Source organism: Lathamus discolor, chromosome 4, assembly GCF_037157495.1.
Source record: "Lathamus discolor isolate bLatDis1 chromosome 4, bLatDis1.hap1, whole genome shotgun sequence".
Lineage (NCBI taxonomy): Eukaryota > Metazoa > Chordata > Aves > Psittaciformes > Psittacidae > Lathamus > Lathamus discolor.
This window is the reverse complement of record NC_088887.1, coordinates 64,426,566-64,442,861: the sequence shown is the minus strand read 5'-3', so window position 1 is coordinate 64,442,861 and position 16,296 is coordinate 64,426,566. Positions and strand designations below refer to the sequence as shown.

Sequence of the window (16,296 nt, the reverse complement as noted above, 5' to 3'; positions counted from 1 at the left end):
GGGTAGAGCATTCACAACTTCTTTGGGCAGCCTATTCCGGTGCCTCCCCACTCTCACAGTAAAGAATTTCTTCCAATCTTAAAAGTGTCCCATGTTAAGGAACATCCTCATGCTACGGAGAAGAGGGACAGCCACACGCCTGCACTGTAATGCAGAGGCAACCCCCCAAAAAAATTCTGTCTCCTTCAGGGGTAAAGAAAGTGAGAAAAAGAAAAGGAAAGATGAGGTTCTCTGTGAATGACCAAATCACTTTGACACCCCCTCAGAGAATCTGGAGCCCATCAGGAGAAAAACTTTAAAAGAAAAACCCAGACAAAAATGGGCAGTCCCCTACAGAAACCTAATGCATCTTAACCCAAAATCCTGCCCGTGTTCTGCTCTTTTAAAGTCTTTATCATGAAAAAGAATTGCAATATTGTGTGGGGTTGATTTGAAAGCAGAGGTTGACACAAAAGTCCCTGGGCATTTATTAGTGTAAGTAAATAGCAATTACTTAGTTCAGACGCTGCTGAACTGTGTCATTGGTGCCCTGTGAGCCACTTCAGAGGAGGATAGGTTGTGAGCAGCTACCACCTTTTCTGAAGCGCAAGAGCTCAGGTGAGCTTGGGGATAATTACCACCTCACAGCCCGGGTGGAGGCATCTCCTTGGACTGTTTGCATGCAAAGTGGCTGCCCATATACAGCTACGCACCTCGCTTGGCTGCAGAAACCCACTGGGTCCTGAGACATACATTTCTTCCTGAGACAGTGGGAATGGGCGAGGGCAGGGTGAGGGCGATTTTGGTGAGATAAAGTCTGTATTAAAAGGTGAGGTAAGGGCATAAAGGAGAACCCAAATGTACAATGTGGGAAGAAGGTGGAGAGGTAAGTGAAAACATGAGGGTAGAAGTCTTGGTGGGGGATGATGGTGTATGGTAAGAGGATGTGGACACCTTCTCCTGTATGCGTGCACAGGCTGGCTGCCCTGTTGGTGGGAATACAACCATGCTTGCTGCTAACCAATAGCCAGAAATGAATCCTTCCTCAGCTCTGACGGTCTGCTTCAAACCCTGCTAAAATAGGGTTCTAGTAGTATCAAACATTGTACCTTACTGTTGCCGCGTACTGTTTTGGTGAGGAACTACCAAAAGATCTTACAGCTATTACTCAATTCAAAAACCAAATCTCTGTCTTCTATAGGATATCTAGCAGATATGATTTATAACATGCTTAGTTCTGTAAGGAAAGTATGAATTGCACAACTGGCTAACCACATGCGATTTTTAACCTGACAAATACAAGAATAAATATATATTATTTTGGGGGGGGTGGGGGGGTGGAATTTAGACAGGTGCATAAACCAAGAAATTGACTGGGTATTAAAGTGGGAGAAATTAGTTTTAGAAAGAGTAAACATTACCATTTTAATCAAGTCTACGAAGCCAACCATTTGATTACAAGTGTTCAAAAAGTGGGAAAGCTTCTTAAAATCCAAATCCCCCAGATCACTAAGCTCAGGTAATTTGGTTTACGATGCCTAAACTTCCAGGCACCATTTGGAATGGCAGCCCCCTAATACGTAGGCAGTAATTTGTACTCCAGATGGAAAATCAGCCTTGCTGCAGGAACCTTTTGAAAAGCTCACTGTTGTTGTGGCAGGCAGCATAAAATCTGCTGGTATTAGCAAGTGAGCTTTATCGCATGTCTCACTGTCATCAGATTTCACCATATGAAGAATAATATCAGCTCTTTGGTAGGAATGGTTCCTCTATGAAGTTTAACTTCTGTTTACTGACCTACTGTCATGGTGGAGGACCCAGAGTAAGGACTCCTAATAGTTCCAGGAATCTTCTGTTCCTTTCTTGAGACATCAAAACAGAGCTGAGAAGCATTCATGAGCCTAAACACCACACTAAAGGGGTGCCTCTCTCCTAAGGCTCCTTTTCTTCAAACACTCCTGCATGTGGCATACCACTGGAGAAAGGTGACCAATGGCTTGCAAGGAAACAAGGATGTCAAATTACTTCAGAGGAGGAAGCTGTGGGTGACAAGCTCTGGGTTTGCACTCCTAGGCAGAAAAAACAAGGGCAGATAAACCCCACTTCAGCCCTTCATTAGGTCTGTGACAGGGTTAGAGGACAGTGGTCCTCGCCTTAGCTGGGGAAGTGCTTGGTCTGCGTGTTACAAAGGGCCAGAAGGAGAGGGAAGTAACGGGGTGTGCTGCTGCTGCATGGAAACCCGCTCAGAGGATTTGCCTGATGATACATTTTATCTGGCAGAAAAATACTTGGCTCTGATCAAAGGGTAAACAAATAGCCTTCAACTCCAAGAGCCTGCTGTGCAACTTTCATCTCCTACACAGTCAATAAACCTTGAAATGGCTGAGGAAAGAAGATGAACACCCCATCTTCCACCATGTGGAAATACTAGTGTAAAAAGTGAGAAGGAAATTCCCTCATGGGCCTGTGTCACCTTTTAAAGAAACAGCACAAAATGGCATGGAAAAGAGGGGGAGGACAGGAAGACATTTCACAGAGGCCAGAGATTTAATTGAGGCAAGCGTATCACCTGGTCTGAAGGATGGGAGCAACAGTGCTCTGCAGTCTGAGAGGAATACCAGGCTTCAGCCGCAGTCAGTGTGCAATGGGCGCATATGGGGAAGGGGTGGTGCATATGCGAGGTTAAGGATGTGTGCTGTGTAGCAGGAAAGCTTTTTCTCACTGTGAAGAGGGTAAACATCACCATAAAGACTGCATTTTTTCATATCTTGTGCACTGTGAAACACCAATTTAAGACTTCTGGCTTCTCAGCATGCAGTTCCCCCCAGTGTACTGTGTGGGAGCCTCAGGACTGGTCTGCTGGAGGAGGGCAATGCCAAAGCATCAAAGATGCGAGACCTTCAGCTGTGTATGAAGCAGAAAACCAGCAGTCAGTACACCTCGCTGACACTAAACTGGGATAAGATACCTCTGTAATAAATAGCAGCTCTGCAAAAAATAGGGGAGGCAAGTTTCCTATGCAAATCAAAGAATGAAGGTAACGAGCATCAAACCTTTAAGATGTGGCTTCCCACAGTTAATGGTGCTGGACTTTCTGTTGACACCTTTGGAACTAGAGTCACTTGAGGCCTCTGACTATTTTATTGGGGTTTGGATTTGGTTTTGGTTTGTTTTTTGGTTTGGTTTGTTTTTCATTTTGATTTGTTTTGGTTTTGTTTTATTCGATGTAAAAGTACACGCAAGACAGAAGATGTAAACCTCCATGGAGTTTCTCTGGCAGAGAGTACAGTTACTGCTGGAAGAGATCTTGTCTTTTAGCAGCTGCAACTCTCTATCAGTTTATGTATATTAACTCCTCTCTTCAAACTTTGATATCTGCCATTCCAGTTCAAAAATTATGGAGGAAAACAAAATCAAACCCTGCTACAAAAACCTAAAGAACATTTACTTTGAAGTTGTATTTACACAATTATATCAAATACATAAATCTTTTTCACTCACAGATTATTGATCTAGAGAAATTTGGCAAGTGATTGAGGGTCTCCTTTCTAATCGACCGTATACATACATCAGAGTGGATGGGCACAAAATACTCTCACCTATTTTCTGGTTGTATATGTGAAAACAGATGCAATAGTCAACCTGTATAAGAGTCTAAAACCTACCAATGAGGGCTTAGGAAAATTAAAACAAAAAAGGAATACCAACAGGTTAAAATATATGTAGTCAAGTTATTTGCCAATTACCAGAGAGCGAACGGCATCTAGAAACAGAAAAGATCATTTTTATTATTGTATCATTATAACTTCAGAACAATTAGAGAGATGAGGTGGAACAATTGACTAAGAGGCTGATGGCTTTGCGTGACGAGCTTAAATCAGGGGGTCCTCTCCATCCCTGTGCACTGAAGACCGAGAACTCAGCCTCCCTAGTTGAAGTGCATAACACAAACAAGCCTAGTGCCAAACCCACTTGTATTAGCGAAAAATAATTATTTCAGAGAATTTTATTTTAACTCTCCATTCTTTGTAATATCACTAATTTTCCTTCCTTGCCAGATTTGTCCTTTTGTTGTATGATCAGCATCAGGACTTTTTTCCCCTTCTGTTTCTAATTACACTTACAAATGAATAGGCTTGTTAGTTGGAGCTAACAAACTTTTCTTTTTGGAGTTGTTTGATCTCCGAACACCCCATCCCTCCTCACATGTGGAATGGAAGAAATGTTGAAGGCAGTGCTTTATTGTTCACTGGTGGTATGGTCTAATTCTCATCCCCTTAGGGTTTATCTATATTAGGAAAGGAACCTGATCTTCTTAGAGCAAAATTGGCCAGCCACAGCCATAAACCTTCAAGGAGAGGGGTCTGAGAAGCAAATATGAGGTTTGCTGTTGTCAACCACTGGGAAAGCTGTGCCTAGGTATGACTCGGGAGGGGATGTGGTCCTCGTGAAGTTCTCCTGAAGAAAACTCCAGCGACTTTGATGTTTTCACCTGTGCTGGAGCTGCAGCTCCCACAGTGAGCACCACCCACCCACCCATGGGAGATGCTGCAGGTTTCTGTAGCTCTGTCCAGGCTCCTGAGCTGAAAAACCTGCAGAGCTGCAGCTTTCTACCACCTCTACAGGCTGGTCACCAAGCACAGGGGAAATGAGCTCCTTGCAGGTCGATTCTCCTCCTTCCAATGCCCTGAAGTCACCGTAGTAAAGTTTAAATGGCAATAACCTCCTTGGTGTTGCACAGTGAAAGAGGTGATAACACTGCATTTCTGGACATAGGCTTAGTTCAGGAAGCATGTTCCTGACTTTCCAGTACTGTGCATTGATTACAGCTCCAAGTGAATCATAGAATCATAAAATGGTTTAGGTTAAAAGTGACCTTAAAGCTCATCCAGTTCCAGCCCACTGCCATGGGCAGGGACACCTTCTACTAAGCCAGACTGCTCAAAGCCCCATCCAACCTGGCCTTGAACACTGCCAGGGATGGGGCAGCCACAGCTTCTCTGGGCAACCTGTGCCAGCGCGTCACCATCCTCACAGGAAAGAGCTTCTTCCCAATGTCTAATCTAAATCTATCCTCTTCCAGTTTAAAGCCATTCCCCCTTGTCCTGTCACTACATGTAAAAAGTCCTTCTCCAAATTGCAAACTGTCGGGCTAAGGCCATGTGGCCCATAATTGTCATCACATCCCTGCCCCTGCAAAATAAAAAGAGAGAGAAATGAAATAATTAAAGGCATTACAGAGGGCACAACAACATAAAATATTTCATTTTACGTGTCTGAACAGTAGTGCTTACTTGCAGTGAGAATGACCAGGTCAAAAATAGAAGTCCAGGGGGAACTTTGACATTACTTTTTTCAGGAGTTTCCGTCTCAGGAACTAATTTACTTCATGCTCTTCCTGGTTTATTAACTACCTACAACAGCTGAAGTATCTACCTGGAAACATTAGGGTAACTTGTCTTATAGTATCTTTTATGCCCCCTGAAAACAAAAGACAGTAAAATATAGAGCAGTCAGGAAATCATCCATTGTCTAGGATATGCTCTGTTATTAGTGATGTGCAATATTTTCAGAGTTGGCTATTGTTTGATTACTGAAGTCATACGTAGACATCTTAGAGAGTGGCTTGACTTTGACTGCTGCTTCAACTTCCATAACTTTTCAGGCACACACGGTTTCCATTCAAAGCGTTGTTTCTTGAAGTTTTAAACCAAACCTTTCATGTGAATACCCAAATACAGATTTACATTAATTTGAAAACTCTGACCTCTGCTTTCTACATATCTAGGTCTTATTTACAGCTAGGTTTAGTTATAATCCAGATTTTTATTACTTTGTCAGCCATAAACTGTCTACCTTTATTGAATTTCAACTCAATATAATTTATTTCTCACCTCATATTCCAGGCTGCTAGTTATTTATTTGTATGTGTGTTTTATCTCACATCTCCCCTGGAAAACAGTCTTAATGATGGTGCTCAAAGCTCGGCTGGCAGTAGCGAGTGTGCCTGAACCATGGCTTTGAGAAGCAGGATGCACTGGGAGAAAGCAAGCTGTACTCAGTGGCAAGAAATAGAAACATATATACACAAAGACATTGTTAAAACACTTCTTACTACAGGATCACTCTGATGATAGTCTGTTGTATACACACTTTGGGTATTTTTGTAATATGTTATTAAGTACTAAATAAACTTAAAAAAAAAGCAGTTGCTAGCTATGAGCAGCAGTCCTTTGCATGGACCAGTAAGCTGACACCCACAGCAGCATATGTCAGGAGCACATATGGTCTCCTACTGCACCAGATTTTATTCACTCACAAACACTTGCAAGGGGGCACATTGGTAAAACCTTCCCTCCCTGCACCCTTCTCCTCTCACATGTCTGGTAGTTTTGTTCGTCACTTCTTATTCTGTCTTGAGATACATGAACAACTATAGTAGTGCTGTTACATAAAACAGAAATGTTCTTTGAAACAAACAACCAAAAGTATTTTATTGACCAGCATTTGTTCAGGATGAGGACAAAAGGCCGGCTGCACGGCAATCGAAGTTAAAGGTACCTTTGGATTTAAAAACCCCCAAACGGTCAAACGTAAATACAAATTCAATTGTTCTTTTAAATAGTAAGTGTGGGTATTTTAAATTAAACCCTATTTAGACTCCAAGAAAGTTATAACTAAATTACAATTTTTTAATAAAAGCATTTATAATGCAAAAGCTGACCAACCTTCAGTAATAAACTTCTTTCCTAATGTCCTTATCACATTGCTACAATATTACTTGCAGATGCCTAGGAATATAAAGCAGTCTTTTGCACAACTGTATTACAGACATCAGTCTTTTTTTTTTACACCTAAAATAGAGTTGTTTCCATATGCTGTGCTGTAGGAGCTTAGGATGTCTCTGCTTAAGCTGTAGCTAAGCCTTTATAGACTATGTAAGTGCCATCTATATTGGAACCAGAATTAATAATGTGATCGGGATGCAAGACTGGATGTGCACAGGAACTGACTGATATTGCAGTCATGGTGTAGTGCTGGGCTGGGAAAAAGCAGCAGCTCCAAGTTCTGTTTCTTTTCACTCACACAAAACCGATATGAACTGAACTTTTGCAGAAGCTGGCATTTTTTGTTCCTCTTGTAGTGCAGGTGTACGAATTGGCACTTTCTTCTAAGCCACATCTAAAGAAAAACCTTGGCTCATAATGAATATGCCAAATTATTAAATTTGATAATGGGCTTAAAATATGCATAATGACTAACTCCCACCTAGGCATATGAAAAAGGCCATGACGTTCTAGCACCAGCCTTGATTTTGCCACAACAGGCTCTACAGAACAAACGAGGTGGCCCCATTCCCATGCGAAGAAAATTCTGCACGTAAGCTCTGAAGCTAAGGGTGCTCACTCTTGTGCACAGCAGAGGTTCATGTGTGCATGCACAGCATGGGCAACATGCTGTTATCCTGATGTGGGGTAGAGCTGGGTGAAGGGTGACAATGATGCTGAATGAAGAATGAGTGACTTTCCTTATTACCAGTCCTATGCTACCCATTGCTGTGAGTCTTCCCACCTTAGAAGGCTCTACTTCCTTTCACAAACAGGTGAATCACAGAATCACAGAATGGTTGAGGCTGGAAGGGACCTTGAAGCTCATCCAGTTCCAACCATGGGCAGGGCAGGGGCAGGCCATGGGCAGGGGCACATTCCACTAGTCCAGGTTGCTCAAAGCCCTGTCCAACCTGGCCTTGGACACTGCCAGGGATGGGGAAATGAAGATACGACAAACGTGAGGTTAATAGTACAAATGATTGAAAGATTGATTAGGCAGAAATCCTTCAATGACTATGTGTTTCAGATGAAGAAAAAGAGAGAGAGGAAAGCTTGATAAAACTTGTTTATGGAGGAGACAAGCTGAAGCTTGTCAGATAAACTCCATGCAGACAAAGCAGCACAGCTTGCTTGTGTTAGCTGAAAGGCAGCATAAAAAAAGCTATTGTGGACTTGTTGCAGCATGCAAGGACAGCACGGAATTACAATTGGCTGTAATTGGATTTGCCAGGGGGATTGCAAGAATAGGCATAAACCTGGTAGCTGTGGACATGAAGGAAAGTATCTGGCTACAGCTTTGGTCATTTACTAATTTTCTTCTGTTGTCCAACTATAATTAGTAGACACAGGGTTAAGACCAGGATGATTCGCTTCAGTTTTGTGAAGAATTGCTAAAATTTAAAACATTACCTGTCTTTAATCTCCACTACATGCAGATGACCTCTACATCTACTGATACATAGATGGTCTACTGCTGTACTGTAGTTTCTGAAGCTCGTAACTAATTCTTAGAAGGAAGTTTGTAACAGAGAAGGGACCAGAGGCAAGACTTACGTCATCTCCCTGTCATTTACATAATATGAAAAGCATCTGAATTAACAAATTTGTGTATTTAAAACTTTATGAAAACACTTCTTCAGCTGGGAAAAAAAAAAAAGAATTCTAATAAGTTAATCCATTTCCTCCCAACAAATGAGGTTTGAAAGAAGTTTTACCATTGTTAAAGAAAATTTCTTTTGAAGACATCTGCAACTCATACTTTGCAGCCACTTCAAGTGGACATTTCTCATTCACTACATGCAGCCATGTTTTATGTTAGGTACTACTTTTCTTTCGGTTTGGTTTTTTTTTAGAAAGCGTTTCTCTTAATTCGAAGAACATGTCCATCGCTTTGTTCTTAACCATGGAACATTTCTCAGACCGTTCCAGACCGCTTAATTTCCTGTCAAGTTTACCTGGTGGGTTTAATTTCTCAGAATATTTACTAGGTCTAAAGAACGGCATGGTTGGTTCTCAGCTACTCTAGTTGCCAAACTGGCTTGTGGAGCTGAGTGCTGTGTGCACCTTACCAGATGACTGGGAAAGTCTTTTGCCCTTAGGTCTGCTGAATTTAATTATCACTGGACTTTTTCCATAGGCAGCTAATACAAAACAGGAGGGATTTTGTACCCTCTCCAAGCCACAAGATGTTTTTCAGTGTCTGTTGATAGTAGCTGTTTGCATTACCTGCTTACCAATGATATTAAAGTTTGTTTAAGAATGAAGAGAATGTTTTCTCCCAACCTTAATGTTTTTTTTCTGTTTTGGAATGCTATACCAACACCATCCTGTCTGAGAGCATTCCTATCAACAGCCTTATTCCCAATAATATGCAGTATTATGTCAGATATGTTAATTTATGACTTGGTTGACTGCTTTGAAGACTTGGTGTATGATACCATCTGAAAAATTAATGTTGACTTTCAAACTTAACTGTAGAGTTTAGATATGGAAACTCACGTTGGGCAATCTCACTCCTCTCCCGACATTAAGCTCTTCATGTTACTGTTTTTGTGGCTTTCCTCCCTCCCCGGAGTATAGATTTGTACTGACAGGGAGAAGAATCATAAGAAAAGTACTGCCTGGCTAGATTGCAGGAAAGTCTAATATGCCCTTTTATGACAGAGCAGCTCCATGGAACAGAAAGGCATTCAGCACTATTATTTGTCACCTCCCCTATATTTTTCTGTGGGCTCATGAGGTTTTGCGCACCATCAGAGCTTCACACTGATCCTGCTAGTGAAGGATGCTTGTGGGAAGCACTAATTTGATGACTCTACCAAATGGGACTTGGGATCTGCTGTTGCAAATAATGGAGTGCGGGTTGTGAACAGTTTGAGTCATCAGCTGGATCCCAGAAAGCTTTCTGCTACCCAGGATATATTTGTAATGTGGGAATCCATGTATGACAGTTGACCCTGCCTGTGTCTGAAGATGCTTGGGTTTCTTCTAAGCTCATGACTGTTCAGGAGCTTTGATTTCTTCCTCTCCCTCTAGATGCTATGCAAAATGTAGTCTGTAACACAATTTTCAGTGTGCCAGAAATGAGTATTGGGATTACTGACAGCTCAAAAAAGTTCATGGGCTCTTTGTTAATGCATGGGAAATGCAATCAAGCTAAGTAAAAGCTCTGTTTACGTGGGCCAAGATGTTCCTTTGACTGGACAAAGTAACCGTAGCAGTTTATGGCATTTCTGTTTATATTGCAGGTGCAGGGGCTACCTCTGGCATTTCAGCCATCTTCCCGAGTACCTCTGGTACAAGCACTTTTTCGCCTTACCAGCATGCTCACAAAGGTAAGAATGCATTCAGAGATTTAATTTAGTAGCTGGTTGTTTTGAAAACGGCATCAACGAAGTGCAGCCAAACTGGAAATATCTACTGTGAATTTCACTGCCACTATTTCCAGTTTTCTAAAACTGCTGCTAAAAATAATTCAGAATGAGTTTTTCTTTCTTGGTTAATCAACACTGCTGTTTTAATCAAGTGGACTTTAAATGGATTTGAACTGTGCTCAGTAATGCCAGCAATAAATTTAGCTCTGTACCCTACAGAAATGGCACTATGCCTCAGCAAAGCTTATCTTAGACTAGTAAAAGCAGTTTAATGCACAAATATGGCCAGTCTGTTACTAAGCTAACCTGAACAGTTCTAAAGCATGGGGTTGGAACTAGATGATCGCAAGGTCCTTTCCAACCCTGACTATTCTATGATTCTATGACTCTATAATTATTATATATAGGTATTTATATATACACTGACAATGCTGATGTTCCTGGTGTTGATTTTGAAACATGATCGTGAGAATCATGTTTTCAGAAAAATTAGTTTTCATGCATCTTAGCATATCTGTCATTTTCTACATCCTTTTGTGGCTTTTCAATTCCAGTCTTTTGCATCCAAATTTTCCTTCTGAATACCTTTTCACATACCTTATGTTACCTTCTAGCTATGCTGCATTTTAAGTCTTTTAAGTTGAAGTTAGAAAAACTTCAGCTCTTCTGCATGTGTTCTCCTTTTTGCTGCAAGCCTTCTGAGGCTGCCATAGTCACCAACAGTTGTTTTAGGTCTCATCCCATTTGTTTATGTACTTTCTATTCTTAGATTCCAATGCTCTTTCCCAGCATACAGTGTAGGAAAGCTGCTACTCTTCCTTATGTATAGCTTCCTATATTATTAGCAGACAATAAAATTTCCTATGCCTTTCTATCTGACGGATCATGCCATCAAATTTTTTTGATGAATACTGTTAACCGGTCAGTGCCGCATAAATGTTTTCAATTTTGAAAACCTCTTTGCCTTTCCAATGTAACAGCAAGTTCTTCAATGCTTAACAAATAAAATGTAAGTGTAGAGCAGACCACAAGCCATTAACTGTTCTCTGATCCTAACAGTTGCTCCTTTATGAAAATATTTATTTCAGGAGATCTTTCAGGACAAGGACATCTGGCTACAGCTCTTATAATTGCAATGTCTACCATCTTCATAATGGCTATTGCCATTGTCCTCATCATCATGTTTTATATTGTGAAAACAAAACCTTCTGCTCAAGGTAATTGTTCAGCACATGAAATTTTAGCTGCAAATGCTATTTTTAGATAGCTTCTGAGAATAATTAGTGTTATATTTTTATATTCTAGCCTGTTGCAAGAGCCATTCGGTAAAAAATGTCGAAGCTCAGGCTAACACACAAGAAGAGAAGAAAGAAGTGCAAGGTACAAGTTACTTTGGTTTTGCTTTTTCTGTTCAAGAGAATATTGGGCTTAAATACTCTTAATGCATTTCTCTGAGTTACAATTCTCCTTTGAATTGTGTAAAATACACATGAGCTTACTAAAGAATTATGTATGACAGTTTTTGTACTTCCAGCATGTCACTTAATCCTCCGATAGCAATTAAAAACATGTCAGAGAGATTCATGTTTGCAGAAAGGTTACCACCAGAACCAGCTCCTGAGACTAAGCACTGGTTTGGAAACTCATTGCCAATTTAAATGTCTCTAATTGTTGATCTACAGATAATGTTGTGATATTCTCTGAGAAAGAAGAGTTTGAGAAACTTACAGCAACTCCAGCTAAGGCTGTTAAAAGGTGGGTAAGACAAATGTGCTTCCAGCTTAACTGAAGTAGGTGAGGGACATAGTCACCATTCATTCTGGTACAGAGGAATACATGAAGAACAAAGTAGATGGGTACGCTGGTAGCTTGCTGCAGCAGAGAAGAGACTAGACACCTTAGTAGATTTTTCTTTCTCTGGTTTCTAGGACAGGACTACAGCTGTTACCAAAGAGAAACCTGTGTCCTCACCACTTCCTCTGTGACCAGTACATCAGCTCTTGGGCCTCCACCTCCTATTTGGTGAGGTGCCTTTGGGACCCAAGTGGTGCTGTCACATATATGCGCTTAGTAAGGTTCCCCTTCACTTTTAGGCAAGAAGACTAAAAATACCTGCTCCAGGCCTTTGGGAAACTCCTTGGCATGGTGTGATAATTTTCCTCATCTATTGTCTGCCTGGCATCCAGCCCTGGCCGGATAACATGATTAAGGTGGACTAAACATGCCCTAGGTTGGAAAACCCCTCTATAAAAGGATTCTTGCAAGCTGTGCGTGATTTGATAGGCATTACACACATACTCTGGGCAGGTGAATGCAGTTACATTCACAGGACAAGAGGAAAGGTGTTTTGAAAAATGGAAGCCACTTCTATTACTTTAAGGTAACAAAAAGGAGATTATTTGAATATAACCTATGAAAGGTTTCACTAATATAACTATAACCTTCATTTTACAGTGAAAATGATGCATCTTCTGAGAATGAACGACTTTTAAGCCGTAGTATGGATAGTGATGAAGAAGCTGCAATTGACAAGCAAGGGACTCCAGAGAGATGCTTGTTATCTTTAGTGCATTTGGCCAGAGATAAGTCTTCTACGAGCAATAAGTCAACTGGGGTAAGTCTGTTTCGAGAATTAAATTTGAGGGAATTTCTCTGTCTTATTTTGGGGCCTTTTTAGGAAAATAATGTGCAAAATATCACCTCTAAAATGTATTATCATGCAGACAAGGCTAATTTCAAGAACTTCTACAGAAAGATTTAGTACAGAATCTCATTTATTTAGTGACATATATGTATATATATAATGCTCAGGGTTGAAAAAAAAACAAATTTCTTACAGAGGTAGTAAATGCTTTTTTTAGTATTATATTTTATAGTCTAAAGGAAGAAAAAACAGATAACAGCAACCCCTCCTGATATAGCTAATGCTAATATAACTAACCCCGATGCTATATTTACCACAGAAAATCCAAGACAGAAAAATAGTGTAGCAGCATGGACAGATTTATACAACAGGGTAGCATCTGAGTGCCTTAACCAAGAAGCATCAGTATTTTCAAGGCATAGACTTTTCAATAATACCCAGTGATGTGCTCAGTTTTTGAGTATTATTTTGAAGAACACACGTGTTTTGAAGGTCATGCCTGTGCTCTGAAGGACACTATAAAGCCGCTGTTTATTTTGCTGTGGAAGGCCTTCACTTCTTCCTGCTGTGTGTGTACTGCTGAGAGCAGTTTATCTCACTTGGAGTATTTCGAGGCAAAGTTAAGGCTACACCTCACACACACACAACTTTTTAGTTTGTATTTAAATGAAACTATCCTTAAAAAGAAGCTGCCTGCTTAGATAATTTTTGTGGGTTTAGTATTTCAAAAATAATTTGTAAATGGTAATAGCTAGGACAAAATCACATCATCAATATCAATCATTAGATATCATTTAAGAATAAGAAAATTTGAAAATGCATATTTTCATGTTTACATCTTTCAAACTGTTGGGTTGGTTCAGCTCAAACTTTCTAAAATAGCTCATTTTTCAGCTAAGACCTGACACAGAAAGTCTCAACAAAAGAGAAATGGTTTTACAGCTCTAGACACTTATGACCATCTGAAAGTAACTTACTGCTCCAATGCTCACCTTTTAAAATTCAGTTTTGTGATATCTTTCAAAATATCCAACTTCATTGTATGTCTGTGTACACTGGCTTGAAACTGGATAATATGAACTATGTAGTCATGAAATCAAAACACTTAATATGAGTGACTTACCTTCTAAAGACCATATATAATAGATATGTTCTCCAGAGTGATTTGGATAGACAGCTTGAAAGACAACTGAAACATGAATTATTTCTTCCAGACCTTCTGTTCTAACATAATTCTCATGGAGTGAAGCCTCCTGACAAGGCTGAAGAAAACCATTCAATGAAAGTGCACATTGCACCAAGATCCTCTGCTCCACACCTAAGATTTCCCTATCAAGCCAGTTGTCAGAAGCTAGAAAAGCAGTAATTTGCTTCAGGCTGGAGATTAAGTAACATTTCTAGTACAAAAAAAGAGTATTAAGGAGCTATTGGATAAGGGTAAAGAAAGTTAAGAGGCTTGCTCTTAACCAAGTCTGCTTCCTCCTAGTTAAAGCAGAAACCATTATACAGTGAGCTACCACAGGGAAGAACATCAGGCTGCTTGCTTTCAGCATAACCTTCTCAAATCCCCCATCTTCTGGTGCTGGTGAAAAAAGCATCCTGAATAATCCTTCATGGGTATGGAATCATTTACCCTCCCTCATTGCCCTAAAAATGAGAAGAAAATGAAAATAACACTTTGCTTAGGAGGAGTTTTAATAAATCCCATTAAAAGAAAATTTCCTGTTTACAAGGTTCTAAACCAGCTAATCCAAGCCTACAATAGCAGGACAACTGATTAAGCAGATGTAAATTATACCAAGAATATGTGAACAACAGTTATTGTCTGCATTGCATTGCCCTGCAATACAACACACTTGTACAGCATCTGCGCCAGCAAGACGGGCTTTGGGTGGAGCAGCCACTCTGTGGTCTCCAGCTGCCAAGTCTATTAAAGCAAGTCATTGATGTGCCTTTAGAGCCCAAATAAAATGAGGAAAAATTTCCACAAAACCAAAAACGGAAAGCAGAGCTTTTTTCTTCTAGCCTGGTGAAAAGTGTCAAATCTGTGGAGATAATGCTAAGGTGCTATCAGAAAGACAGCTTTTCAGAAAGCTCAGTTCTAATGAGAGCTGGCAGAGGGATGACAATTCCAGTCCCTGAGAGCTCATGACATTTTGACATTTGTTTTCACTCCACATGGAATCCAAAGCCAAACCTTCAGCATATTTTTGCTAAATGAAACTGTATCAAAATGTCTGTTTTCAGCTTGGAAAATGTCAGGTTTTCAGTCTAAGTGTCTTTCATGTCAAAAATGACTGGAGCTCCCTGGACCTCTGATTCTCCCTGTCCAAAGCTTCACTGATTTATTTCTTTTCCTAACTGTAAAATGTTTCAGATTTCACCAGGCATTACATCATAGAAGTAAAAACAGTTGATTGGTAATGCACTAAGCAGTTCTACATCAAACAACAGAAAGGAAGATCCCCTTGTCTACAGTCCTTTTAGATTACTGGAAGAAGGCAATTTTAATCTAAATTTAATTCCTTGTGGGCAGTCCTGTCCTGGTTTACCTGGAGAGCCCTACAGTCGTTATCTCTATGTGTGATACTGGCTTTGTCCTCATTGTCAGGAGTTTGCTTCAGTCTGAAAGTGAAGAAAAAACACAAGAAATACATGGAGCAGAAAAGTAATTGCTCTAAAAAGGGGCTAGAAGATGGAAAGAAAGATCTCTAGCAGTGGGAATGGAAACCAGAACGAGGTTTATGCTTCATGGACTAATCGCGTTCTTTCGAGTCTTCAAAAAGCACCCTTGAGAGCGTTATGTGATAGCCCCTAGCACCCTGAAATGAAGAATTTCCACGGGTTTTTCACTGCTGTCTGCTAATTGTTTACTCCCATGACTGAAAAAATAATGAATAAATCTCTTCTTATTTAGATTCAAAGTCGAAGGAAAAAGATACTTGATGTGTACGCTAACGTATGCGACGTTGCAGAAGGTGAGTGGACAAAACTTGCACCTCTACTAACAGCACACAATTAGATTACAAGCGTTTGTTACAAAATAAGAAAGGCTTCTGCCTTCCTATGGAAAGCAGAAAATCCCAATTCAGAGAAGACACTCTGTAGGCAGATTTGTAGTCCCTTGTCATGAAGCGCCGTGGTGCCCTCACCCCAGAGCTATCCAGGCTGGGCTTAGGCTGAAGCACACCACGGCCCCTTTCCAGGCATGTGCATGAAATTCTTTCCTATGGAGAGCAGGAAGGGTAGTGTTGGGTCATGTCAGGACATGCACACACAGACCAAGTAGTGCAATAGCACTCTTGTGTTCCCCATCCAGAGGAAACCTGTTTGATAACAGATAGAAACTAATTCCAAATACAAAACTGTAATTTGGGGAGTGTCAGGACTGAGAGTAAGACACAAGTCTCAACCTACTCTACTTCTCTAAATGCTGTCCCACCTTTCACAACACGAAGTGTGGTTTCCA

At 40.5% G+C, this 16,296-nt stretch overlaps 1 protein-coding gene across 5 annotated transcripts in view; it reads left to right on the top strand.

The window, feature by feature from the left end:
* EDAR (ectodysplasin A receptor) overlaps positions 1-16,296 on the top strand; it is a 77,413-nt gene that overhangs the window by 57,696 nt on the left and 3,421 nt on the right. For all 5 annotated transcript variants that reach the window (XM_065677830.1, XM_065677831.1, XM_065677829.1 and 2 more), the window contains 6 exons: positions 10,058-10,144; positions 11,272-11,400; positions 11,489-11,563; positions 11,866-11,938; positions 12,638-12,797; positions 15,745-15,805. In XM_065677830.1, coding sequence (XP_065533902.1) covers positions 10,058-10,144; positions 11,272-11,400; positions 11,489-11,563; positions 11,866-11,938; positions 12,638-12,797; positions 15,745-15,805 — 585 coding nt within the window. The remainder of the gene's footprint in view (positions 1-10,057; positions 10,145-11,271; positions 11,401-11,488; positions 11,564-11,865; positions 11,939-12,637; positions 12,798-15,744; positions 15,806-16,296) is intronic.